The 27175-nt window shown below is 45.5% G+C and overlaps 1 protein-coding gene across 12 annotated transcripts in view; it reads left to right on the forward strand.

The window, feature by feature from the left end:
• The window catches only part of LOC127008885 (filaggrin-2-like), a 44811-nt gene that overhangs the window by 1227 nt on the left and 16409 nt on the right, over window positions 1–27175 (forward strand). For 2 of the 12 annotated variants that reach the window (XM_050881330.1, XM_050881331.1), the window contains exons 2-7: window positions 828–1210; window positions 7248–7400; window positions 11213–11334; window positions 13392–13551; window positions 15659–15837; window positions 26766–26973. In XM_050881330.1, coding sequence (XP_050737287.1) covers window positions 7361–7400; window positions 11213–11334; window positions 13392–13551; window positions 15659–15837; window positions 26766–26973 — 709 coding nt within the window. In that variant the 5' untranslated portion in view covers window positions 828–1210; window positions 7248–7360. Of the gene's footprint in view, window positions 1211–7247; window positions 7401–11212; window positions 11335–13391; window positions 13552–15658; window positions 15838–23815; window positions 23992–24840; window positions 25656–26765; window positions 26974–27175 lie in introns of those variants that run through there. The other 10 variants (XM_050881326.1, XM_050881329.1, XM_050881327.1 and 7 more) reach the window with 10 other exon arrangements.

Raw genomic sequence — 27175 nt, forward strand, 5'->3', positions numbered from 1 at the left:
GAGACTAACCGCGGTCCTTCTAGCACGTCATCCCTTGCCTGAATGACAGATAAACGTGTCTCGCTTTTTCCACCACGCTTGAATGAATGGCCAGCACGGTGAGGAGTGGACAGCAGGCCCGGTCACTCGCTCCTGGGATCCCACGCGAGCTAATGAATTCTTGTTTGGTTGGCGGCCTTGGCGGGTGTGGCGCCGCCCGGAATCCTCACTACCAGCAGCAAGGAGGCGGTGGCGAATGTGCCGAGGCCCGAGAGCCGAAAGAAGTTCAGCCACTCAGTCCTCCCTCAGCCGTGGCAGTGAGGAGATACACTCGCTCACTCGCCTCCCCGCCCCCGTGTGCTCCAGAGTGGGGGGCGGATCACCACTTGCTTCACCCAGCCTCAACACAGTGAATACTACACACACGATGATTTGATTAGTGTAAAGACTGGACATTCTTTATTGTGTCAGTTTGGCGTGAATAAGTGAACCAGAGAAGTGAAGCAAGCAACATTTAATATTCCGAACAAACACTTGGCGTAACTAGAAAGCTGCTGTCTTGCGTTTCTTTTTAATTAACAGCTAGTGAGTTACATGCGTGTGTGTGTCGATGTATAATGATGAAATAACACGAAGAGAATGATGTTATCTTTCTATTAGTGGCTAGGAGGAGGCAGAACATCACATTACTCGCATCGGTCCCCTTCCGCCGCCCATGACAGCGAGGCGCTCATGAAATTTAGGGAGCCGCCCCGTGAAGTGTGTTAGCGCGTCGAGTGTGACAAAAGTGCGTGCGTGCGTGGAGGACTTTCACTGGGTTTTCTTCACGAGTTTTCTTTTCCTGGCAGACTTCGCGCTCCAGTAACGGTCCTCGGCCGGAATCAGCACAGAAGTAGTCGCCGAGGAAGAGCCATGAGGTGTGTTTATCGAGCTCCCGCGGGCCTACATGAATTATAGGCTGACCGTCTATATAACCGCTCCTTAGGCCTACGCATAGTCCCTCATCTGTGCTCAGCTTCTACATCTCCTACGCCGCCTGGAGCATAATACATCCATGCCCACACCTCACCCGACTGGGTACATACCTTGATTCTCACGCACCCTGCAGGCCGTACACGAGTGGCCGCCTCTCCCACGCACACTTGAGGCCCCAGCGAAGTCCCAGCAACGCCCCCACGAGTCCTCTCAATTAATTCGCCCCCTCGCTGCTCCGTCACCCAAGACTCCCGCAGTAAGTACAGGAAGAAGGATGTTTTGTAGTCATATTATAGTGTTTGTGTTTATAGATTTATTCTCACTAATTCCTTGACTGCATATGTGTCCTAAATTAAGACAGTGAGTGTTTTCGTATCCCTTATCATGTTAAATAATAAATAATTATCATTATCACATCTTTATTTATTCAAGTTTATGGAAGCAGGTCAAAAATTATAAAGAAGAGGAAGAAACTGGACATATGTTACTGCCATTTAAAGACGAAATTATAAGAAAATAGATAAAGTAACTAAATTTAAATGTGTACAATTACTGAAAAAAAAAACATTAATATTTTGTTTTCAAGTTTCCCGTTAACTCTCGCGAGGCATTAGTCAGTAAGCTTTTACCATTTAGCTGTTGCGGCAAAACCCGAATTGGAGAGGCTGAGATTTTTTATTGTCCTCCTGAGGCTTCGTACTTATAATTATATCCTTGCGGTTTTTCAAGGTATATTAGTGTTGAAGTAGGAATCTCTCTCTCTCTCTCTCTCTCTCTCTCTCTCTCTCTCTCTCTCTCTCTCTCTCTCTCTCTCTCTCTCTCTCTCTCTCTCTCTCTCTCATGGGAGTGGGGGCACTGAGTAAAGTAATGCTGCCTGACGTGGGTGAACCGGCTCTCCTGGTGCACACACACACACACACACACACACACACACACACACATACACTATCACCCCCTACCAACAACATTCCAAGGCACTTTATCACACTAAAGCGTGCACATTGTTGATTTTAAGTACGTTTATCCAAAATTAATAATGTGAAAGCTTTTAATCGTTTTATTGCAAGGCTAAGACGTAACATATTTTTTAATGTTTGCCTCAGCTCATCAGGGAGTGAGTCAGTCCGTCACTTGATCATCCAGGCACTTAAAACACTTGAAAAAATACAACACAGTCTGTCGCAGTTTTTGACAGTCATACCGCCAATCGCCCATGTCAGCCAGTCAGCCGTTCAGTTGTTCCGCCTGTCAGTCAGCGATTCAATAACCTGAAGGGAATTAATTGTCACCTCGACGCATTTCTATCATAGCGTAATGCAAAGAATAATAAGTTGATTAAAGAAGCTCGGTACTAGATCTAAAAATAGGCAGTATGTATCAGAAATATACTACACGATTTTTTTTATCCCCAATTTATATTCCTGCACACTTTCCTGACCACGTGATTCAGACGTACACACACACACACACACACACACACACACACACACACACACACAATGCAACAACGATAAGATAATATTATGTAAATAAGATAAAAAAAGAGGAATGGCAACAACATAACTCTCTCTCTCTCTCTCTCTCTCTCTCTCTCTCTCTCTCTCTCTCTCTCTCTCTCTCTCTCTCTCTCTCTCTCTCTCTCTCTCTCTCTCTCTCTCTCTCTCTCTCACACACACACACACACACACACACACACACACACACACACACACACAGTTTCTGGGGGATATACCGTTAAATCTTAGAGCAGTGGATCCCTTGGTTATCCGCTCAATTGGATGATGGCGGATGAGTGCCCTGCCAAGATTGTGCGGGAGGGATGCCCCTGGTGATGGTACTGGTGACTGGAGGTGGCGGTGGTGGTGGTGACAGGGTGGTGACAGGATGGTTAGCGAAGGGGTTAGTGATTGTGTGGGATAAACTGCAGGCAAATGGTGTATGTATGTATTTAATGGTGATGGTGGTGATGCTTACAATTGATGGTGATTGTGATGATGTGTTTGTAATGTATAATGAAAGGGGTGAATGAAGGATATTATAGTGTGATGATGATGATGATGAGAAGGGTAGATGAGTTACGATGGGTAGATAGGTCACGATGAAAGTATGGGTGATTATAGTGATGGTATAGTGTAGGGTGAAAGTGGCAACTGAGGGATGGCGTACTGCAATGACTGATGGTGCAGGGAGCTGTGATTATGAATGGTGAGGGTGATGGTGGTGGTGATAGTGACGACGGTGACGATTACTTCAGCACTGTCATGACGTCTGTGTTATATAAGTTCATCAATTCCTTACTGATAATTGAACACACACACACACACACACACACACACACACACACACACACACACACACACGTATCGCTTATTATCAGATACCAAAAACGTATAAATACCTACTATATATTGAACAGATAAAGTCCAATAGAAACACCATTTTTTAATAGATAGGGCATAGCAGGTGTTTGTATGTGTGTTTGTGTGTGAATGAGAGAGAGAGAGAGAGAGAGAGAGAGAGAGAGAGAGAGAGAGAGAGAGAGAGAGAGAGAGAGAGAGATGAAGCAGAGAAGCTCGTGCCAGCATATGATGATTTCTTGTTACTCGTTGAAGCTTTTTTCTTTTCCTTTTTTTTATAGCAATAACTCAACGTGAAAAGTGATTTAGGCATTTCCTGACTGTTGCAAAAGTGAGCGCTCAGGCAGCAAGCGTTGAGCGGAGAGTATAAATAATGATAATAATAACAATAGTAATAATAATAATACTATCCCGTGAGCTCCTCCTCGAAATTGTAGGTTCCGCGAGCGCCCACGTAACATTATACTTAGGAGGGAAAATGACGGAATTCGAGGTTGTTTGTGTTTGCGTGTGCGTGTGTATGTGTAGGTATATAGGTTGAGCGTATGTGTATGTATGTATGTGTGTGTATGTGTTTGCCGAACCACGTGTATGTAAACAATATGTAGTACGTCCGAATAAAGAAAATGAGGTTAGCTGGAGAAAGGCAAGTGAATGGGCGGCCGATCGAGGGCGTGTGGTGAGAGAGAGAGAGAGAGAGAGAGAGAGAGATTGTAAATAAACATCTTGATAAACAAACTAGACAGGTAGATAAATAAATTCATGTGCTTTATAGTTAGTTAAGTGAGTGCATACATATTATTTTACGTACCTTGTCACAGCAGAGAGAGAGAGAGAGAGAGAGAGAGAGAGAGAGAGAGAGAGAGAGAGAGAGAGAGAGAGAGAGAGAGTGTAGGTGAAGAAGGTGTGAGTGGAAGGAAGTGGATGGAAAAATGGAGGGCACGGGAGAAGTGGAGGGCAGGGCGTGGTTCCTCTAATGCCGGGTGGAGTAACTTAATTATTACCGCATACTGTGTGTGTGTGTGTGTGTGTGTGTGTGTGTGTGTGTGTGTGTGTGTGTGTGTGTGTGTGTGTGTGTGTGTGTGTGTGTGTGTGTGTGTGTGTGTGTGTGTGTGTGTGTGTGTGTGTGTAGTGAAGAGAGAGAGGCTTATTATTATTACCACTTATTGTCAGGGGCGTCAAGTTTAACACACACACACACACACACACACACACACACACACACACACACACACACACACACACACAAACACACACATATCAACCCCCCTCCCTCCTCAACACCTCTACTTTGTCCCTGTCTGAGAGGAGCTGTAGGCGTGGTGTGGGCGAGGGTAACCTGTAACCTGCCTGGCGAGCATGGGCGGCCTCACACACACATACAGACGCACATACACACACACCTGTCCCCGTCACGCCCACTCCCACGCCCACTTCCACGCCCACACACCTCGCGCCCTTCACCTACGAGTATATATGGCCGCCCACGACCCTCCCACACACGCCCTATTGTCCCTTCTACGACGTATTGTATTCAGTTTATTGTAGATGTATTGTTGGTATAGCCCTTTGCCCTCCCCCCCTTCTACCTATACCCTCCTCCCTCCCCCCTCTACCCATATCCCCCCCCCCTTTTGCCTATTGCCCCTCCCCTCCCTTCCCCCTCTCAGTCCCCCCTTGCCCCATTTCTCTTATTCTTTCCTTGTCCTCTATATACTTGTTTATCTTATGCCCGCTCAGTCGTACCACTCCCCCCCCTTCTCTCTCTCTCTCTCTCTCTCTCTCTCTCTCTCTCTCTCTCTCTCTCTCCCCCAGACAGCCAGGCAGGTGTGAAATCGCCTGTAATTAGGTCTCATTAGATCATTACGTCTTCCTCACTCAGAGTCACGCCCTTGGAAGCCACCTCCTGCGCCCCTCTCCTCCTCCTCCTCCTCCTCCTCCTCCCCCTCCTTCACCAGGGTTCTGCAGTTGTTCTTTTTCCTTCCGTTGGGTAAGGTCGTATAGGAGTAAAGTTAAATAAGCAAGTAAATTAGTAAAAAATGATAATTATGTTGCTGCCCACTTTATGCAGTCACGATGAGCAGGTTGATTATAGGTAAAAAAGCGAAGGTGTTGACTTAGGATAATCAGTGTTTGGGGGTGACGATGGAAGGGAGTATAGGAGGATGAACCGCGACCTCTTTTTGTTTAACCCTCAGTGGCCTCGAGTCATAAATGTTTGTGGTGTCTATTGTATTTCTATCTATCTATCTGTCTATTTATCTATCTATCTATCTATCTATTTATCTATATGTAAAATAGGCAATAAATATGTAAGAAAAAGGTCAAGGCTCCACAACATATTTCAAAATCTGTGCCAAAGAAAAAAAATGAAGGGCAAGTAAAAATATATTAAACAGAAAGAAAGGAAAAACTATGCGAGCCTATTTTCTTCTTCTTCTTCTTCTTTTTCTTCTTCTTCTTCTTCTTCTTCTTCTTCTTCTTCTTCTTCTTCTTCTTCTTCTTCTTCTTCTTCTTCTTCTTCTTCTTCTTCTTTTCTTTTAGCTTCGGTTCATTCAATTTTCTCTAAACGGGTTACCTGTGTAGTATAGTATAGTGGGGTTTTTTTTTGTGTGTGTGTTCGTACGCAAGGCTGAGAGAAGGTTCTTATAGTAAAAGGAAGATTATGAGGACCAGGAGAGGGAAGGGGAGAAGAAGGAGGAGAATGAAGTGGAATAAAGGGAAGAGGAGGAAGAGAGGGGTAGGAGGAGGAGGAGAAGGAAGAGTTAGAAGAGGAGGAAGGAGAGAAGAAGAAGCAGGAGGACGAAGGTGGAAGTAGAGGAGGAAAAAACGGAGATAAAGCAGGAGAAAGTAGAGAAGGAGGAGAAAAAGAAGAAGTTAGCGAAAGAGAAAGAAAGATTTAAGAAAAGAACGAAAAGAAGCAGGAAAAAGAAGAAGTAGGACAAGTCAGAAGAGGATGATAAAATATAACTGGAGGGTGGAAAGAAAGAGAGAAAGAAGAGGAGAAGAGAAGGAACACCGCCCACACGTAACCCCTAGAGGAGACGATTCTTATGTAAATACTCTCGCCGCCTGAACATACTTTTTCTCCCTGCTGTACATGGTGGTTTAGCGACGTGATATTATTCCTCCGTCAAGTATATGCGTTTCCCCGAGGAGACGTCTTATATACCCGGGCCGAGGAGAAGTGTTTGTGCACCTCAAGGGTCGTGGAGGGGTCGTACGTGGCGGGTACTTGAGTGTCATCACGTTTCACCTCTTGTCTGTAAAAGTTTCCCCTGCGAACCTGGAGAGGACGTATCGCTTGAGTTGTTGACGTCGGGTTTGGAAGGAAAGAAAAAGAATGGTTTGATACTCGGAAATTTATTGTCTTCTTGTTTTCCTTTTTGTTCTTGCTTGTTTTGGTTGTTGCTGTTGTTGCTTTTCTTTATGTTCTTGCTCTTGTATTTGTTCTTTCTCATCATCATTTTTACTATTATCATTATCATTGTTTTCATATTTATTGTATTTTTTGAAGCCTCGCGTAAATTATAAGGGTTTCTGATACTTTAAAACACACACACATGATCACATTACGAACGCATTCTTTATTCTTTCGTTTTCCATTACAATAACATTACCCTCCATAGATACCCAGTTACCCACGAAACAGCACCAAATCAAAGCAGTAGAGGTAAAATTCAATAAACACATACACAGGTACAAACACTAAACCCCTCGGAGAGAGGAAGGATGATCAAACGCAGAGGATTCCTTACCTATGTCTGGTGCAAGTGTAGTCTCGCTGGGCACCGTGCCAAGGGACATCACCCACTCACACACTCGTCCGCACTCATCCTCCCTACGCTACTCCTGTTACTGCCGCCGATACTAATATAACCTCTCACTTCTTCGATATCTACAGCTGTTAATACGTCTTCTCTCTCTACCCCTCAGATTCTGGCGGGGGAAGGATATCACGGGACTTGAGGCAGTGACAGAGGGACGGGAGGAGAAGGAAGGAGAGGAGAGGGAAAGGTATTGAAGACGAGGTATAGAAGACCCTCAAAATGACCCTCACAGAGACGCCTTCTCCAGAGCTTCCTCCAGGTGAGTCTTTTGAGAGAGAGAGAGAGAGAGAGAGAGAGAGAGAGAGAGAGAAATAGCTATGTCTCTTGCTTATCTCTCGACACGGCAAAATTTCTCAACTCCAGAAATATCTTGCATAATAGGAGAGAGAGAGAGAGAGAGAGAGAGAGAGAGAGAGAGAGAGAGAGAGGAAGCAAGGCGATTTAGAGACACGCAACAGGACGGATACAGGTCATGGGCGATGTCTCCAAATGAATGAACGAACGAAGGAAGGAAGAAGTAAAATAAACAAATAATCGAGTCATTCTTTGCTTTCGTAAGAGGTGAGAAGCCTTAGAGAAATGTTAATATGTTTGTTTTCTTTTTTTCTTTTTTTTGTAACGTGAGGTGATACTTTTTTCGACCGCTGTGTGTGTGTGTGTGTGTGTGTGTGTGTGTGTGTGTGTGTGTGTGTGTGTGGTAAGCCATTTGTGTGGATTTGTATGCCTGTCTGATCGTTATCTTTCAATTCATGTCTGCTTGTCTACGTCTCTCTCTCTCTCTCTCTCTCTCTCTCTCTCTCTCTCTCTCTCTCTCTCTCTCTCCCCGTCATCGTCTTTAATATCCTTCGTAATCTCTTAATTTCACCGGTTTCTATTTTCGTTTCACTTCCTCGCTTCCTCCACTCCCTTCATTCCCCGGCGTGACCTTTCTCTCTCCTTGCTTCATATTCTGTTTCTTAACCACAAAAATACGTCGTTAGAGAATCATAGAAAAAGCTCCGGTCTTATATTTTGCTTTCCTTTCTCCTTGCATCGTTTTTTATTTCTTATACACAAAAGATATCGTTAGAGAAGCACAAAAAAAAAACCTCCTCTCTTATTTCTTTCTTTTCATTCCGGTGCTAGATGTTTATATTAAAAGAGTAAATATATATAAAAGGTCAATTATTTCAACTAACACTCTTGCAAGTCCAAATATTAAGGTGTTATGTTGTCAAGGCAGTGATTTAGCTTGCTTCTAGTTGCTCCATTTGCTTTAATAATTACAGTCTCTAAATGTTGGACCATTGAGCAAATTGGTACAAACGTGACATAGTTCTCTAAGATTATGTACGAGTGTATTAACCTGAAACAAAAGGAGTGACATGTTACTTCCAGGATTAAGCTAAAGAGATGATATACCTTGGTTTAAACTGATGCTCTACTTCTTTTCTGTTTTCTTAATAAATCTTGTGTTTACAGAGAGAGGATTAAGCGAAAATATATATTCCTTTTCATTTTGTATTTGCCTCGATTACTTTGACAAATAAAAGAAGAAAAAAAAACCGTCCTCTCGTTTAAATAAGACTAATATGCCTTGGATTACACTAACGCTTTCTTTTCTCTTTCTTTTGCCATTGAGTTCGTGTTTACAGAGGGACCATTGAGCGAAAATATCTAGTTCTCTTCATCTTGTATTTACCTCGATTACTGTGAAAAATTAAATAAGAAAAAAAAAAAAATCCTCTCGTTAAAATAAGACTAATATACCTTGGATTACACTAACGCTTTCTTTTCTCTTTCTTATGCAATTGATTTCGTGTTTACAGGAGAGCAGTGAGCGAAGATATCTAGTTCTCTCCACCTTATATATATATTTACCTAACGCTTTCTTTTTTCTTATGCAATTAATTTCGTCGACGCAGAGGGAAGAATAGGTAAGCGAAAATATACAGTTCTCTGCACCATGTATTTATCTCGTTTATCCTGAAAAACAAACGAAGAAGATAAAAAAAAAAACCACATCTCACCTCCATTCCCCCTTCTCCGTCTGTCCTCTCCGCCCTTTTCCTCTATGTGAACTTACCCTATTTAACCCCGTCTCCCTTCCCGGCGGCTTCCATGTAAGCTGTCTCATTGAAGCATTAGAGGGGGAGAAGGGGGAGCAAATGGCGGGGCGGGGAGTGAAGGCGAGGGCGAGGCATTGAGTTAGGATGGAGGGCGAGGAAGGTTAGGAAAGGGAGGGCGTGAAGGGAGACTAGAGGGGTGAAGGGTAAGAGATAGGATGTTAAGGATGGAAGGCGAGGGAGGTTAGGACGAGTATGAGGGCGTGAAGAGAGGCAGGGAGTCAAAGATGAGAGAGAGATGGATAGTAATGGATGGAGGGCGAGGGAGGTTAAGGTAAGGGAGAGGGAGAGAAGGGGAAAGAAAAAGACAGTTAGTGAGAATTGGAAGGGGAGGGAGGTTAAGGTTAGGTAGAGGGAGAGAAGGGGAAGAAAGAGAAAGAGTTAGTGAGGATTGGAAGGGGAGGGAGAAGGCGTGAAAGGAGAGACAGACTGAAGGGTGAGGGGAGAGGAAGAAAGGGAGGTTAGGGTGAGGTAGAGGGCGTGAAGGGAGAGACAGGGAGTGAAGAATGAGGAATGGAAGACAAGGGAGATTAAGGAAAAGTAGGAGGACTGAAGAGGGAGGCAGGAAGTGAAAAATAAGGGAGAGGAAGTAGAGGATGGAGGAAGTGAAAAATAAGGGAGAGGAAGTAGAGGATGGATGGCAAGGGAGGTTAAGGGAGATATAGGAAATGAAGGATGAGGGAGAGGAAGAAAGGGAGATTAGGGTGAGATAGAGAACTTAAAGGGAGAAGAAGGGTGAAGATTAAGGAAGAAGGGTCAAGGAAAGAGAGAAAGGATGTGAGAAGAGGTAAAAGGGAGAAAAGTAAGGTAAAGAAGAGCCTCGTTACTGTTTACCTCTATCGTCATGGCGACAGATGGGGGTAAACACACAATAAAGGGCACAGCTGATTACCCTGCAGGACCCCTCTCTACTCTCTCTCTCTCTCTCTCTCTCTCTCTCTCTCTGTATTGATCGAAAAAAATGGACCAAAATTAAGTTAGATACGAAAAAGAAGGAATTTTGATGGCATGCTAAAGTTGAAAGTAGTAGTAGTAGTAGTAGTAGTAGTAGTAGTAGTAGTAGTAGTAGTGTCTGTTGTATACTTAACGATCAAGGTAATAGTTTTTCTTATTGTTATTGTGGCTGTACAGGTAATGGCGGCTATACACACACACACACACACACACACACACACTCCCTCAAGAGGTCATTTTTTTTTTGTGGTAATCCGGATTTATGTTTTAACCTTTAACTGGTTTCTCTCTCTCTCTCTCTCTCTCTCTCTCTCTCTCTCTCTCTCTCTCTCTCTCTCTCTCTCTCTCTCTCTCTCTCTCTCTCTCTCTCTCTCTCTCTCTCTCTCTCTCTCTCTCTCTCTCTCTCTCTCTCTCTCTCTCTCTCTCTCTCTCTCTCTCTCTCTCTCTCTCTCTCTCTCTCTCTCTCTCTCTCTCTCTCTCTCTCTCTCTCTTCTCTCTCTTCCTCTTCCTTTTTTCTCCCAATTTCCGGTTATCTTCGTCTTTCCCTTCCCACTCTCTTCCGTCCCGTGATTTTCGTTTCCATTTCACTTCCTTTTCCTTTCTAATTTTCTCTTTCGCCACCCACGTGTGTGTCTGGAACCTGGCTTTCTGTTTGTTTGTCTGTTTTCTGTATAACTCTGTTTGCTGTTTTGTTTTTATGTGTAATGTCTGTTTATGGTTATTATCTGTCTGGTTGTCCTTGTCTGTCTGTCTGTCTGTCTGTCTGTCCGTCTGCCTGTCTGTCTATGTATTCTAAAGCATGTATGTATTTCTCAGTTTCTTTTCTTTTTACTTTACCTGTCAATTTCAGCTTTTCCATGCGATCATCATTACTTTTTTTTAATATCTAACTTTTTTGGTCCCTTTTTTAATCAGCAGATAGAGAGAGCGAGAGAGAGTCTGTGTCTGTCCGTCTCACTCCACCACCACCACCACCACCACTCCTCTAAACCCTCTTCTCTCCCTCCCTCAGAGTACCCGGAGGAGGAGGTCATCACCCTGCTGCCCTGTACCATATGCAACAGAACCTTCAACCCGCAGGCGCTCGACCGGCACAGGAAGGTTTGCGAGAAGCTGTCCACGAAGAAACGCCAGGTGGGTGAGGGAGAGGAAGAAGAATGAAAGTGAATAAATGAGGGAGAGAGGGAGTGAGGGAGAGAGCGAGGAAGTGAGAGAGGGAGGAAGAGGGCAAGGGACTGAGTGGGAGTGGATGAGTGGGAGTGAACTTTTATGTGAGGGAAGAAAAGATGGAAGGAGGGAATCTACGAGTAAAAGATGAGTTAGTGAGTGAAAAATGGAAGGGAATGAGAGGGCGGGGGAAAGGAGAGAGGGAAGGAAGGAATCATTGTGTGAGTGAGGGAGCAAGGGAGATAAGGAAGGAAGGAAGGAAGGGAATGAAGAAGCGAGGGAAGAAAGGATAAAAGAGAATCAATGTGTGAGATAGAAAAGAGGAACAGAGCAAAGGAAGACAGAAAGCAAGGAGTGAGTGAGTGTATGTGAGAGGAGTGAGTTTGTAATGGCGTGAGAGTGGGAGCGAGGGAAGAAAGGAAGGGGAGGAGGATGTCAGTGTGTGAATGAGTGAGTAGATGAGTAAGTGAGGTAATGAGGGAGTGACGGAATGAGTGATGACAGGCTTAAGTGACAAGGAGGAGGAGGAGGAGGAGAAGGAGACTCACTATAGAAGAAATAGAATAGGAGAGAAAATTATTGGTGAAGAAGAAGAATGAGGTAGGAGAAGTAAAAAAGGAGACACAGTATAGAAGTAGAATAGAAGGAGAGGAAACTATAGGAGTGAAGGAGAAGAATGAGGTAGGAGGAGGAGGAGGAAAAGGAGGCACGGTATAGAAGAATTGATAGAATAGAAGGAGAGGAAACTAAAGGGTAAGAAGAAGAATGAGACAGGAGGAAAAATAAAATAAAATCAAGACTAAAAAAACGATAATGAAAGATAATGATTGAGAAAATGAAAGGAAAGCGAGTAGGATAAAATAATAAAAGAAGATAATAGAGATGGATGACTCGAAGGAAATGGAGGAGGAGGAGGGAAGACCGAGAGAGGGCGAGGGAGGGAAGATTAAATTGCGGAGGAGGAAGAAGAAGGAGGAAGAAGAAGGAGGAAGAAGAAGAGATCAAGGTTTCCAGCTAACTCTCGTGCGACCATTTACCAGAATCAACATGCATTTACCTGTTAGAAGATTACAGAGAACGGGGCTAAAAGAAAGGCAGAAAAAACGGAGAGAAGATTAAAGAGGAAGAGAAGAAGATGGAAATGGGATGAATAAAAGAAAATAATAAAGGGGAAGAAAATAAAACAGAGAGAGGAATAAAGAGGAAGAGGAAGAAAAGATGGAGACGGGATGCATAAAAGAAAATAATAAAAGGGGAAGAAAATAAAACAGAGGATTAAAGAGGAAGAGAAGAGAAGATGGAGATGCAACAAGGAAAAGAAAATGTTAAAAAGGAAGACTAAAAATTCGAACATAGAACAAAAGGAAGAAGGAAAAGGAGGATGAATGAGTGAAAGGAGACGAGGAAGAGGAGGAGGAGGAGGTGGAGGAGGAGGAAGAGGTGGAGGAGGCGGAGTTCAAGGTCATGTCAACACTACACTTTCACCACACACACACACACACACACACACACACACACACACACACACACACACACACACACATGCGCAGAATACATAAAAGAAAAAAAATAGCAAAGAATATCCATGCAACGACCTTATCTTTGTGTGTGTGTGTGTGTGTGTGTGTGTGTGTGTGTCAACAATGGATTTTCGTGGGCGTCAACAGTGACTTGCCGCCCGCCCACCCCTCCCTTCCTTCCTTCCCTCCCTTCCTCCTTTCCTTCATCATTAAGAGTTTCCTACCAGTCATCATTTTTCTTTATTTACGTCTCTCTCTCTCTCTCTCTCTCTCTCTCTCTCTCTCTCTCTCTCTCTCTCTCTCTCTCTCTCTCTCTCTCTCTCTCTCTCTCTCTCTCTCTCTCTCTCTCTCTCTCTCTCTCTCTCTCACACACACACACACACCTTTTCATAATCTCTCCTCCGCATCAAACAATCTCTCTTTGACCTTTACAACAAATCCAACTTTAGACTGCTTTCCCCGGCCCGGCCTTTAACCCCCCTGACCTTTGACCTCTCGCCCCAGCAGGCCTTCAACTCCACCAAGCAGCGGGCGGAAGGAACTGACCTGACCGGGAGCCATAACAGGGCGGCGGAGGTCAAAAATCACCCGAAGAGCAAGACGAAATGGCGGGAGAGGCACAAGGAGTTCCTCAGGGCGATCCGGGCAGCAAAGGGCATGTCAGGTGAGTGGTCGAAGGGGGGTAGGTGGGAGGTGCGTTGACAGGTGTGTGGGTGTGTGTGTGGGTGGGTGTACGTGTGTGTGTGTGCGTGTGTGTTGAGAGAGAGAGAGGAAGTGTTTACATGTGTTGGCATTTAAGGAAGCGCCGCACATCAGAACAAATAGAAAGTCTTTACCTCATACACCTTTACCTCATTGTTACCTTAATCACGTTTACCTGTGTGCTACTACCTGTGTCTTTTCCCTCTACCTTTCCATGCGTCTCCTCCTTACCTTCAAAATTAATACACCTTCCCAAAATAATAATAATGAGAATAGTTTTTTTTTCTTCACCCAACGACATAAAAGCAAGAACCATAGGAGAGAAGTGTGCAGTATATATCATTAATTAGTACTGATACTGTATATTGGAAGATAATTAATTCAACTCTATCTATATATATGCTTGTACAAATGTCTCCTCGTTGTAAACTTAACCTATACAAAATTGCTATAATCTCCTTTTTTTCCCCCACTGATTCACGGGACTCACGGGCTAAGAAAGAGAACTAGGTAGAGAAAGAGCGAAATGAAATGCGTTAGTGGTTTCTGGAGAGAGAGTGTGTGTGGGCAAAGAGAAAACAAGAGGAAAGCGATGATAGAAAAAGTTAAGGCTTGTAGAGAAGGGGTGAAATAAAGTGTACTGTTAGTTATTGGAGAGAGTGTGTAGGCGGGGAGAAAACAAGAGCAATGTGATGTTAGAATAAGAGGAAGAAAGCGTGTTAGTTGTTGCAGAGAGAGAGAGGGAGAGTGTGTGTAGGCGGGAAGAAAACAAGAGAAATGTGATGTTAGGGAAAGAGGAAGAAAGCGTGTTGTTAGTTATTGCAGAGAGAGAGAGGGAGAGAGTATGTAGGTGGAGAGAAAAACAATAGAAAAATGCCGATAGAAAAACAGGAAGAAAGCGTGTAAGAGAAAGGTTAAGAGGAAGTGCTGAGGAGGAGGAGGAGGAGGAGGAGGAGGAATTAACAGATCGTGACGGCTCTCGATAAGGAAATGAAGAAAAAGAGCATTTACTGGAAAACTCATTAGCATCCATGTAAAAGGAGAGGTATATGTTCTTGGATTAGATGTTGTGTTCCTATTAAGGGCTTCTAATAGGACTCGCGTGTAGCATTGGTGAATAACCCTAATGAATAGCCATCAAATTATACGATACGAAACGACGGCTATTATAAAGGAAGTCTAGAAGGGAATTATGCTTAACCTCCAAGAAAATTACGTATGTACAAGATTCAAAAAGAAGTGAGGTAGTGAAGATTAGTCCGTTAGTGTTTTTTTTTTTTTTTTTTTTTTTTTATTTGCAGCCATTGCTGCCGGTCTTCTTCCCGGATGATCTGGTCGGTCGTCCTTTCCTTCTTTCCCCTGATGGTCGATGGTCGGCCCAGCGCCTTCGCAGTGTGTTTATAATTTATTTGCATTGGCTTGGCTCATACTGCCCTCCCAGAGCAGAGCCATCTTTGATCCTAGAATCCAGAGTCCGGGGGTGGCTGGGTCTTCAGTAGGTGGGGTTTTTTGGTAGTCTTAAAAACTGAAATCCGGCTGAAAAGGCACAGGCGCGGACCGAAACTCCTCTGAACCTCCTCCCCGTTGAACTTGAGACTCTGACACCGCCTCCCCTAGTGTGAATAAATTTGTAATAGGACGCTAATTATGCTAACAAACCAATAATTATTAGTTAGACAAAAGACATACTAAGCTAACACGCCTTTCTTCCGCCCTTCTTACTCTTTAGCCCGTTAGTGTGAATACATTTATAACTGTATACAAATTATTATCAACCCAACATTTATCAGCTAAACAAAAGATTCACGAAACTATCATAACCTTCTACTGCTCTTCCTCATCCCAAATCAACATATCGTTCCTCTCCCCATCTTCCATCCATGTGTAGTCTGTTAGTATGAATATATTTATAACTATGTAAATGTTATCAACTATGTTATCAACCCAGCAATTATCAGCTAAACAAAAGATTCACGAAACTAACACAACTTTCTACTGCCCTTACCACTCCACCACTTTCCCCTTCCTCCTCCTCCACCTCACGCCGCTATTCATCCTCCTTACAACAGACGACGACGACCCCGCTTCCAACGTGCCCTCAGACTACATACGCTGCCCCCACTGCGAGCGGCACTTCGGCCCCAAGGCAGCGGACCGACACATCAGCTGGTGCCGTGAGCAGAGTACCCGCGTGCCCAGGTCCCCGGCAGACAACCAGGCCGTCGAGAGGCTCAAGTCCAGAACGAAGGTGAGTGTCTGAGGCTCTTATTCTTTAGCATTTCGAAGTTGAGTTTCTGATCGACATTTTTAAACGTTACGACTATACTTAGACATTTCGAAGTTGAGTTTCTGATCGAGATTTTTAAACATTTCGACTATACTTAGACATTTCGAAGGTGAGTTTCTGATCAATATCCTTAAACACTTCTAAGTTAAGTTTCTGGTCCATATTCTTAAACATTTCGGGGTTTACTTACCTACATTTGATAAGGCTTTCGTAGAGGTTATTGCGGGCGTTTCCATGGGTAGTTTCATGAGCCTAGTGATAGTTTGACAAGGCTTCTGCACCATGAACGTGGAAACACACTTATGAGAACCCGACTAAAGCCCTATTGTGGCCTTAAATGTTTCGGGCTTACTCACCCACAATTGATGAGGCTTTCGTAGAGGTTATTGTGGGTACTTCCATGGGTAGTTTTATGAGCCTAGTGGTAATTTGACAAAGCTTCTTATCTCCACCGCCGACTTATCTCCTCTGTGACCTTTGGAAATATCTACTGTGAGGGCCGAAAGCGGTTGAGAATATGAATCGAACCTCTGAGTCTTCCCTTCCGTGACCTGTCTGTGTTTGTGGCTCCCTGAGGAGGCGTTTCCCGGGTATTGCCTCGCTCCCGAAGAAGAGTTCATGAGGGGGTTAATGTCCTCCTGTAAACTGTTTATGATGTGACGAGGTGAGGGGACGTTCATGAGTGGGTATCAGATGTTTATGTCCCTTGCTATAGGTAAATACTCTGCATGGCATTTACTTTTGCTCCTGACGTGGCTATACTTGCTCGTGATGTGGCTATGCTTGCTTCTGATGTGGCTATACTTACTCCTGATGTGGCTATACTGCTCATGATGTGGCTATACTTGCTCGTGATGTGGCTATACTTTCTCCTGATGTGGCTATACTCGCTTCTGATGTGACTATGCTGTTTCTTATGTGGCTATACTTGCTCCTGATGTGGCTATATTTACTCTTGACGTGGCTATATATATGCCTTATGTGGCTATACTTGCTCCTGGTGTAGTATAACATTAGATATGGCTTCGTACATTCTCCTTCTGACACGTAATGATAGGCTGAAGTGTTGCATTACAGTACGTTCCGCTGAGACATGTCCCCTTTTTACCAATTATCAGGTTAGTGTGAGAGTTAAATAGGAGTTGTCTCGTTAGTGCTGCCCTCTAGGTGATTCGCATTCTTTCGCTTCCTCTCTATCCCGCCTTGGTTGTTTGGTGTCATAGGGCCAATTATACAGTTCAGTGCAGCAAGTTTGTAAGCTCACCAACCAAACACAACATACGACGAAAATTCCTTGTATATATAGTGTTTGGCGTTGATATAAAAAAGTAGGAAATTTTAGGAATCCACACAGGAAATCTCTTTTACCTGGCACCTGCGGGGATCATGTTTCTTAAAGGCCCTTCTGAGCGAGAATAGTGAGAAAAAAATCATCACTTACGCACACCATTTCATTATATATATCAACGCATTTGTGATCGGTTTATGCATCATCGATTTTGGGGGGTTTATATCATGGCACAAATTTGGCCCGTCGCTGCTACACGGTAAAGCCACAAATTTGGCCCGTCGCTGCTACACGGTAAAGCCACAAATTTGGCCCGTCGCTGCTACACGGTAAAGCCACAAATTTGGCCCGTCGCTGCTACACGGTAAAGCCACAAATTTGGCCCGTCGCTGCTGCCGGGTTAATATCTGGTATACCGAGTAGAAATAACGGATCATTGTGGAAAATATCGTTTGGTTTGGGCGATTGCAATGACTGTGCTGGACTGTCGAACTGGCCCTTAGGTGTAGCCCTTTGCATAGGTGTCTTCGTGGGTTGGTTTCTTACCCTTCCACACTCGGCCCTTTGGTGTGGAAGGTCTGACTGGCTCGTGTTCTAAATTGTTTTCGTGCATGGCTGCTGGATGGCTATAAGCGTGTTCAGAGTCCCCCCCTCCCTCTCCCTCTCGTCCTCTTCCTACTCCTCCTCCTCCTCCTCTCTCCCTTCCCCAGCAACATACATACCTTTAAGATCAATGAAGTTTGTTGGCGTGGGTGTTGTTGACCTACGAGCCGGCGTCTGTATGTTTGTCTCACCGTCTCTCCGTCTCTCTGTCTGTCTCTCTCTCTCTCTCTCTCTCTCTCTCTCTCTCTCTCTCTCTCTCTCTCTCTCTCTCTCTCTCTCTCTCTCTCTCTCGTCACCTCGTTTGCCTAATTCCCTCATTTTTTTCACTTTTTTTGTTGTTTTTTGTCCTCATTTCTCATTCCTTCCCTTCCTCTTCCTTCTCCTCCTCCTCCTCCTCCTCCCCGGAAAATGCGTGGAGGTCCAGAACATGACGCGAGGATGAGGAATATGCTGACGGAGGAGGAGGAGGAGGAGGAGGAGGGGGGACCGTTTACTAACCTGACATGTGACCAGTCTTTGCCTTTGTATTGAGGTCATGTCAGGGACTTGTATGTAGGGTGTACCTCCTCCTCCTCCCCTCCCTCCCTCCCCCTTCCCCTTCACTTTATCATTCCTCCTCCCTCCCTTCTATCTCTTATCTTTCTCTTTTCCTTTCCCTTTCTTTATTCATGTTCTGTGTATCTCTTTGTTCTTCATGTCTTCTTTTATTTACTCTTTCTACTTTCCCTTTCCCTTTTTCCTCTCTCTTCCTTCTTCCTCTTATCTCTTTCTCTTCCCTTCCGTTGTTTTTATTTTGTTTTATTGTTTTGTCTTTCATGTTTTCCAATCCCTTTTTTATTCATTCTTCCTCCCTTCCACTCTTTCACTTTCAATTTCTTTCACTTTTGCTTTCTTTTCCTCGCATTCTTTCTCTTCCTCTCTATCCCATGTTGCTTGTTTCCTTACTACTACTACTACTACTACTACTACTACTACTACTACTACTACGACCACCACCACTACCACAAACAATAAGCTAAAATAATAATAACAATAATAATAATAATAGTAAAAACAAGACCCTACCACCAATCTCAGGCTTAATTTCCCTTCCTTATTTAATTCTTCTTTTTTCCCCCTGCTTAATTGATCGTTTAGTTTCCCCCTCACGGACCAGCAGAAGCAACAGAGGGAGCAGGATTACCGCACCGCCAGCATAATCATTACAACATCCGTGACTTTATTTAGCGCTGCGCCACCACCACCCTCCTCCCCCTCCTCCTCCTAGTCGCTTTCCCTCTCATCGCTCAATAGCCGAAGAGAGGGAGGCGCAGGTATCACGAGACGCCCGCTACCCGCCCACCCAGCTCTCTTATACCTGTCACTGACCCGGAATAGCTAGTGGCTCCCGTTGGGTCAATACCTCGTACTCGTGTTTACGGGCCGACTGGGAGGCTCCGGCGAGGTCGTTTTCGGCTCCGCACTCGAACTAATTGTATGATGGAGATCGATTATGTGGTTACGAAGCCGTGTTGTGTAATTTGGTTAGTTCGAGGTGCGGTGGAATGGGTGTTAAGTGAGGGAGAATGAGAGAGAAAGTGATGTTTTTGATTATGGTAAATGACGGAGAGGAAGGTGAAAAGTGTGTATCGAGGTAAAAGGAGCGGATAGATTAGGTAACCGAAGAGCCATTGACAAGTAAAAGAGGGAGACGAAAGGGACGAGAAAGACATATATACAACTAACTCTGACATTCGTGAAGGAGACGAGAGCTTTCGAAATGGGTATAATTGAAGAAAGAGAGAAAAAGGGACGTTATTGTTATGGTATATGATGTAAAGGAAGGCGAGAAGTGTGTACAAACGTGTGTACAAACGAAACAGGAGGGGAAAGGCGACAAAACATATATCCAATTAACGCTAACATGGGCATAGAAGACGAGACCTATTGGGTGTAAGGATAAAGTTATGATGGAAAGGAAGACGAGGAGTGTGCATCGAGGTATTGACAAACGAAACAGGAGGCGAAAGGCGATACATCCAATTAACACCGACATGGGCTAAGCTAAAGAGACAAGACCTTATGCAGACAGACAGAGACAGGGAGAGAGAGAGAAGGAGGAATAAGGAGACGAGGGCGATAAAGGTGAGGCAGACTGACAGGAACAACGAACGAGGAGACAAAGGCGGAGAAAGAAGGAGAAAGAAACACATGGCGGTGACTGACGAGGGTGTGACACGGACTGCAGATGATAAACAGCGAAGGAGAGTGTGTCAGTAGGTTGGGCGGCGGCGGGACGCAGGAGCTTTTGGGAGGAGGATGAGAAACAGACACGGCAGGAGGAGGAGGAGGGAAGGTGCTACGGGAGGATTGAAATAGAGGTTTAGAGGGAAAGGCAAAGCGGGGCAGAGCGGGCAGACGGTCAGGGGATAGGAGAGGAAGGTTAGCGAGGAAGTCACGCAATGCTTCTATGAATTTGAGGCCATCGATTCTAAGCTCTTCTTTTTCTGCCTCTCTCTCTCTTTAGCTTCCTCGCTCCTCCCCTCTCTCTCTCTTCCTATCTTTAACTTTCTCCCTCTCTCTCCCTCGTACCCTTTTCCGTTTACGTTAGCAGATTCAGTTATTAAAAGAGTAAATGAGTAAGCAGGAGGAGGAGGAGGAGGAGGAGGAGGAGGAAAAAGGAAGAAGATAATGAGGAGGATAAAATCGAGGTTGCTGCCATGAGGTTATGAAGTGGGGTTGGCTAATATGGTGTGGGTCTCTCTCTCTCTCTCTCTCTCTCTCTCTCTCTCTCTCTCTCTCTCTCTCTCTCTCTCTCTCTCTCTCTCTCTCTCTCTCTCTCTGTTGCATCACTATCTCATTAATCTTTTCCTTTTTTTCTTAATCATGTCTATAATTGAGAGAGAGAGAGAGAGAGAGAGAGAGAGAGAGAGAGAGAGAGAGAGAGAGAGAGAGAGAGAGAGAGAGAGAGAGAGAGAGAGAGAGAGAGAGAGAGAGAGAGATTAAAACATTCAGTCAGTCAATCAGTCATCGTCAACGCAATCATCACCACCACCACCAACAACAACACCAACACCACCACAGTCATTACCACCAACATCATTTACTAGTCTTTTCCGTATCCTCATCACCATCTACACCATTACCACCAAAATAACCACCACCACCACCACCATTAGCATTCCGTCATCACCACCACTCACACACCTCCACTATCACCATCCCCATCATCATCATAACCTCTCTACACCATTATCATACATATTAAGCACCGACCCTCTCATTACTGTCAATAGGATCACCATACTGGCCCACCATCACTTTCACCACTATATTACCTTTCAGTCTGTCACCACCATCACCGCCATCACCACCGGCATCCTCTATAACCCCTATCACCACCACTACCACCACCACTACTATAGGTACTGCCCCTGTCACGCCAACTTCGCATTTTCATAACAAATTCCCTTTTATCTCACAAATTACCGTTGGGGACGAAACCTTATGGGGTCAAAGGATGATTAGGAAGGAAAAGAGTTAGAGGGGAAAAATATGGAGTACAGTGGTTGTTTCTGATCTCTCTCTCTCTCTCTCTCTCTCTCTCTCTCACTCACTTTAAGTCTATCGCAGATCCCATTGGAAGGTCATATTGGACGGGGTCAAGGCTAGGCTCGGCGCCCCCCTTTCCGCCCCCCCCCTCTAATCCTTATGACCCCGCGAGGTGAGGTCAAATCATATGTTATGACCACTAATACTCTACCATGACCCTTTATTAATCACTAGAGCGGCCATGCAATAGACAGATAGACAGAGAGACGGAGAGACAGACACCCATTTCTTTGTTTTATTATTTTGCTTGCAGTTTTGTCGGCGAGTGAGTGACGTGATGCACCCCTGGCGTATGCTCCCCTTTAGTTAGTTAGTTGTGTTTCCTGTTCAAAATGACGATTAAATTTATGTGTTTTTTCCTTCACCATCTCCGGTTTTATTTTTTTTCCTTTCTTTTCGGCGTCTCATCTATTTTTTTTTTTTTTTGCTTCGTTCTGCAATTTTATGTGTTTTCCTCTAGATCATCTTCATAATATTCTCCTCTTCCTTTCTTCTCTCACTTCTCATCTACTCTTTGTGCTTCATTCTGCAGTTTTGTGTTTTCGTTTGATAATATCCGCTTTTCCTCCTCGTCTTCCTCTTCCGCATCTCATCTACTAAAAATGTGCCTCATACTTCAATCTAGGAGCCAGTCATGAGAGGGAGTGTATGTAGTCAGTCGCCCTGCTTCTTGAGGACTGGTGAAACTCTGACTGATTGAATCGTGACTCACTCTGAATATGAACGCCATTGCGGGTAAATCCAATTGTGTGGCGCCTCAGAATTGCCGGGATGGTGGTGTAACTCATGTGCTTGAGGCCTGGAGAGAGAGAATCTAGCCTTTCACCACTATCACCACCAACACCATCTTTTCATCATCATCATTTCCGGGTCTTTACACAATCCTCATCACCATCCACACCAGCACCACCATCATTCATATTCTGTCATCACCACTCACACATTGATATTTATTTTTCATCAGCTCTCCAGGAAATTGTGACGGGCTGCTTCAGGCAAGGACACTCTCGTAATATTAAGGTGTTGGATCCCTTGTTGGCGGATCAGCGTCATCTTCACTAATATTTCTTTTTCTGATTGACTCTCCAGGAACTTGCGACGACCTGGTTAAGACAAGGACACTCTCGTAATTAAGGTGTTTGCTCATTTGAATCCCCTGTTGGTTAATCTGCGTAAAGAGGAGCCTTCTCTGGATGCTAATGTTGCAGTGTTGATTTGACTAATGGTGGCTGGTCGGGGGTTTGGGGGTGGTTAGCTAATGGTGCTGGCTGACTCGCTTGTTTGTTGTTTTGTGGTCGGTGCAGCCAGCCTTCAAACATCGGCAGAGGCTGAATATAGTTTTGTCATCAGTCTGTGTCATCTGTGTTGTGCGTGTGTTGAGGCCTCTGTGCTTGTTTAGGGTGTACGAAGGGCATTGGGGTCGGCCTTTTCCTGTGATGACGCGGGTGAATTTTTTTATAGTTTTATAGTTCACTCTTCCGGGACTCATTCTTCCTTATGGCCTAGGTGCTTCTACTTCTTTTTCTTCTTCTTCTTTTTCCTCTACTACTACTACTACTACTACTACTACTACTACTACTACTACTACTACTCTACATCCATTCACACTACAGTAATAATAATATAAGTAGTAGTGGTAATAATAGCAGTAGCAGTAGCAGCAGCAGCTATATTTATTTACACACTGTCCATAATACTGAAACTTAACACCAATATACTGCTGTTTTGTTAGCGAGGAGAGAGCACAGATGTTGGTAGTCGTGTGGTGGTGGTGGGGAAGGACCGGGGTTACTGGTGGTAGTGGTAGTAGTGGTGGTGTTTTTTATACTGGTGGTGGTGGCGATTGCGAAACTTGTAAATAGCAATGGTGATAGCTTTTTTACGTCTTTGTTGGCATTTTTAGCGATGGTGATGGAGGTGATGGTGAATGTGGTGATGGTGGTTAGTAGGTAGGAGGTATTTTTATTGATTTTAGCCTTAGAGGAGGGAGAAAGGGAGGGAGGGAGACCATAGGAGCAAAAAGGAGAGAACAGAAGTAAAGGGAGAGGGAAAGAAGGCGAGAGAGATGGGAGGAGGAAAAAAGGGAGAGAGAGAGAGAGAGGGAAAATGAGGAGAGAGGAAGATCATAGGAGCAAAGGGAGAGATAGCACAGGGGTAAAAGGAGAGAAGGAAGACAAGAGAAAAAGAGAAGTAGAGAAAAAGAAGGAAGGCGCGAAGGAGAGGAGGAAAGGAGGAGAGAAGGAGAGAGGAGGGAAGTGGAGTCATCACCGGCTCACCTTCACTTTCCCTTGAGGTCACTGAGGCTGGTGTTGTTGTGATGATAGTGAGGTACTGTTGCCATGGGTGGTTGTGGTGGTGGTGGAGGTGATAGTGATGAGGTGTGGGAGGGAATGTGTGTGGAGGCGCTCGCTTATGGCACTGTGTGGGACGAGGAGGTGGAGGAGGAGGCTTGGAGTAGTGGAGGGAGTGGAGTCTTGCGTGGAGGGACTGATATGCATGATCGGGGCTGTGTGTGTGCGTGTGTGCCCGAGGGAGTGGACGAGTGGTTAGTGGCGCTGGAGAAGTGTTTGTTGATACTGTTAGTGCTTCGGTGGTGTTAGAATTTACCTGTAGGCGTCGAGGAAGAGCACCAGGTGTGTTCTGGGAGATGAGAGGAGGAGGAGGAGGAGGGGGAGGGGGGGATATGAAGGAGAAGGGAAGGGATGGTTAGAAGGGGGGTAGGGACGTGGGGGGTCAGTGTGGTAGGGGAGAGGAAGGGAGCTGTGAAGGGGAAGGGAAAGGATGGGTTGGAAAAGGGGGAGGTTGCAGGGACGTGAGTGAGACCAAGGAGTGGGAAGGAAAGGAGGGGAGCTGTGAAAGGGAAGGGAAGGGGTTAATAGAAGGGGGATGTAAGGTGGATGAAGGATGAACCATGAAGGGGAAAGGAAGGGGTTGGTTAGAAGGGGGTAAGGTAGGGGCGTGAGGGACCAGGGGGTGAGGGGTAGTGATGGGGGCGAGTGTGACTACCTGGGAGAATGTGTGACCGAGTGTGGGTCATGGCTGGCGTCTTGACCTTGCCGCATGCCAGGCTGTGGGTAGCGGAGGGTGACCGCCGCAGTTCCGTTCTGCTTCTATGACGCCGCGTGATGCACTTTTTTCCTTCCTATTCTTCCTCCTGTTTTACCTTCTTTGTTCCCATCGCATTTTCCTTTTCCTTTTTTTTTTTCTCTCGCCCTCTACATTTTCGTTCCCGTCTTTCTTCCTTCATTTTCCTCCTTCTCTTCCTTCTTCATCGTCTCTACTTCGTTTTCCTTTTTTTATTTTCTTTCTCGTGTTCTTTCTTTTCGTTCCCAATCTTCCTTTCTTTTCCTCCTCCTCCTCCTCCTCCTCCTCCTCTTCCTCCTCCTCCTCTTCCTTCGTCGTTTCCATCTTGTTTTTCTTTTTCCTTTTCCATCTTCTCATCTTTCCTCTTCCTCCTCCTCCTTCTCCTCCTCCTCCTTCCAATTAAATTCTCCTCGCCGGTGACCCAGTAAAATAATATTAATGATTCTGCTGCTGGAGAATTTCCGCGCCGGGGCACAGGAAGTTGGGTCTCGGAGGTCTCGATCCCTTTAGTAAGACGGCCTTGTCCTCCTCCTTCATCTCCTCCTTCTCTTGTTTTGTTGTTTTGTTTGTTGTGTTGTTGTTGATGGTTTTGGTGGTGGTAGTGATGGTGGTATTAGAGATGGTGACTGGTGGTGTTGCTGGTGGTTGTGGTGGTAGTTGTGTTGGTGATGGTGATGGTGGTGGTGGCAGTGGTGGTTGTGGTGGTGGTAGTAGTGGTCGTGGTGGCGGTGATGCTTGCGATGGTGGTGGTGGTGGTCTCTACGCAGCACAGAGGCGGACAAGGGCAAGCAATATTCCCTTTAACTGGTCACCTCAACCTCGAATATGCGCATTTAACTCTTTCCTTGCCACCGTTTACACCTTTCATTTTTATTTCCTCTTACCTGTCAGTCACGTCACCTCTTTGTATGCCAATCCGCCTGATCGTTCATTTGTTTGCCTGTCTATCTGTCGGCTCCTGTATCTACCTGTCTCCGTGCACGCATGTCCCCTTGTCTTGTTATGGCGTTGGAGTGCTTGGAACCCCGGTCTCGTCTCGGCCTGGGCAGGAGGAGGCGAGTTCCCAGCTGGTCCTGCGTCCCTCCCAGCCCAGGCACGGCGTTGGTGTTTTGGTAGTCGGTCCCTCAGGCTCTCCCTCCCTCCTGCCTCCTGTTGCAGCGGCGAGACTCATCCTCATAAGCCACGTTCCTTGTCATGATTGGGAGGGTGATGGGTACGTATTGAGGGAGGGAGAAAGGCTGGGGTGAGAAGGTGGAGAGCTCATGGGAGAAAGAGAAAAGTAAGAGGAAGCAGAATAGATAGAGAAAATGAAAAAGAGGAACCAGATAGAAGCGACAGAGAGGGAGAAGAGATAAATGAAACAGATAGGGAGTTTTAGAGAAAGTGAAAGAGGAAAGGAGACGGAAAGGAGGGAGCAGAGAGAGCATTGATGGGAAAATAAGAGAGAGAAGTTAAAAGCATCAGTATAGAGAGCTACATAGAGAGAGACCATAAGAAAGAAAGCAAATAAGAAGCGACAGAAAGGAAAAAAAAGGAGGAATAAAACAGGTCAGGAGCTATAGAGAGGGATAGAGGAAGGGAACAGGTAAGGAGAGAACAGGAGGAAACAGCAGGTAAGGAGCAGGTGAGAGAGAGAGGAATTTAGGTAGACGGAAGGTGGCGCCAGGAACTCCAGACAACCCCAACTTTATGTGTAAAATGTTAAGGCAGTCTTGTTATCTCCTGGACTCGGGCGGCGCAGTGAATACAAACGCACGGTGCCGGGGATACAAAGCCACCCGCAACCAGTCCACGAGGAAAGACGAAAGAAAGGGGGAAGGTAGAAAAGGTCATACTCTTAAACATTCCTGCATCCAAACTCACACATTTGACTTTCGTAGTAGTTTGGGGCATTTCCGGGTTTAGTTTTATGACCCTAGTAGTAGTGAAGGGGGGAAGATAAACAGGGTCATACTCTTCAATATTCCGACGTCCAAACTCACATATTTGACTTTCGTAGTAGTTTTGGGGCATTTCCAGGTTTAGTTTTATGACCTTAGTGGTAGTCTGACCCTTCCTCTTTACCATGAACCTAAAGAAACACTCATTAGTACCCGACTGATCTACTTTTCGGCCTTTGGAGAGAGTTGATGTGATGCAGGGGAGGCGAAAGCGACTGAGGATGCCGACGCAGGTTCTTCATTAAACTCAGAGCAGGGAGTGTAGAGGAAGAGAGGCATGTTAACTGGATGGTGGTGAGATTTGGGCGTGCGATGTGACGGCAGAGGAGAGAGACACAGGTGGTGAAGCAAGCAGGTGGCAGTAAGCATGTCTCTTGTTGCAGTACGTGCCGCCCAAGCCTGGTCAGAATGGGTGGCGAGCTCCCAAGAAGAGTGATGTCATCTCCTCCATCCCTCCACCCAGCACCGGCCCCACGCCCGTGCCCGTCCCGCAGCCCTACGCCCTCAGGGAACTCAGCCCACCCCTGCAGGGACGCCACCACAGCCCCACGAGGTCCGTCAGCCGCCACACCAGCCCGCCGCTCCCTACAGGTGAGTGGGGGTCGAACGAGTGAACATACGGCACATGCTGGCGGATACTTCTGCCCTCAGACTGGGAGCGGCGACCTTGAACTGTCCTGACGCTGCTCCTGTGGGTCCTCCTCCTCCTACCTCCGGGCGTTCCTCCTCCTCCTCCTTCTCCTTCTCCTGCTCCTCCTCCTTCTCCTCTTACCTCTCGTTGTTCCTTCTCCTT

The sequence above is a fragment of the Eriocheir sinensis genome, chromosome 39, assembly GCF_024679095.1.
Source record: "Eriocheir sinensis breed Jianghai 21 chromosome 39, ASM2467909v1, whole genome shotgun sequence".
Taxonomy (NCBI): Eukaryota; Metazoa; Arthropoda; class Malacostraca; order Decapoda; family Varunidae; genus Eriocheir; species Eriocheir sinensis.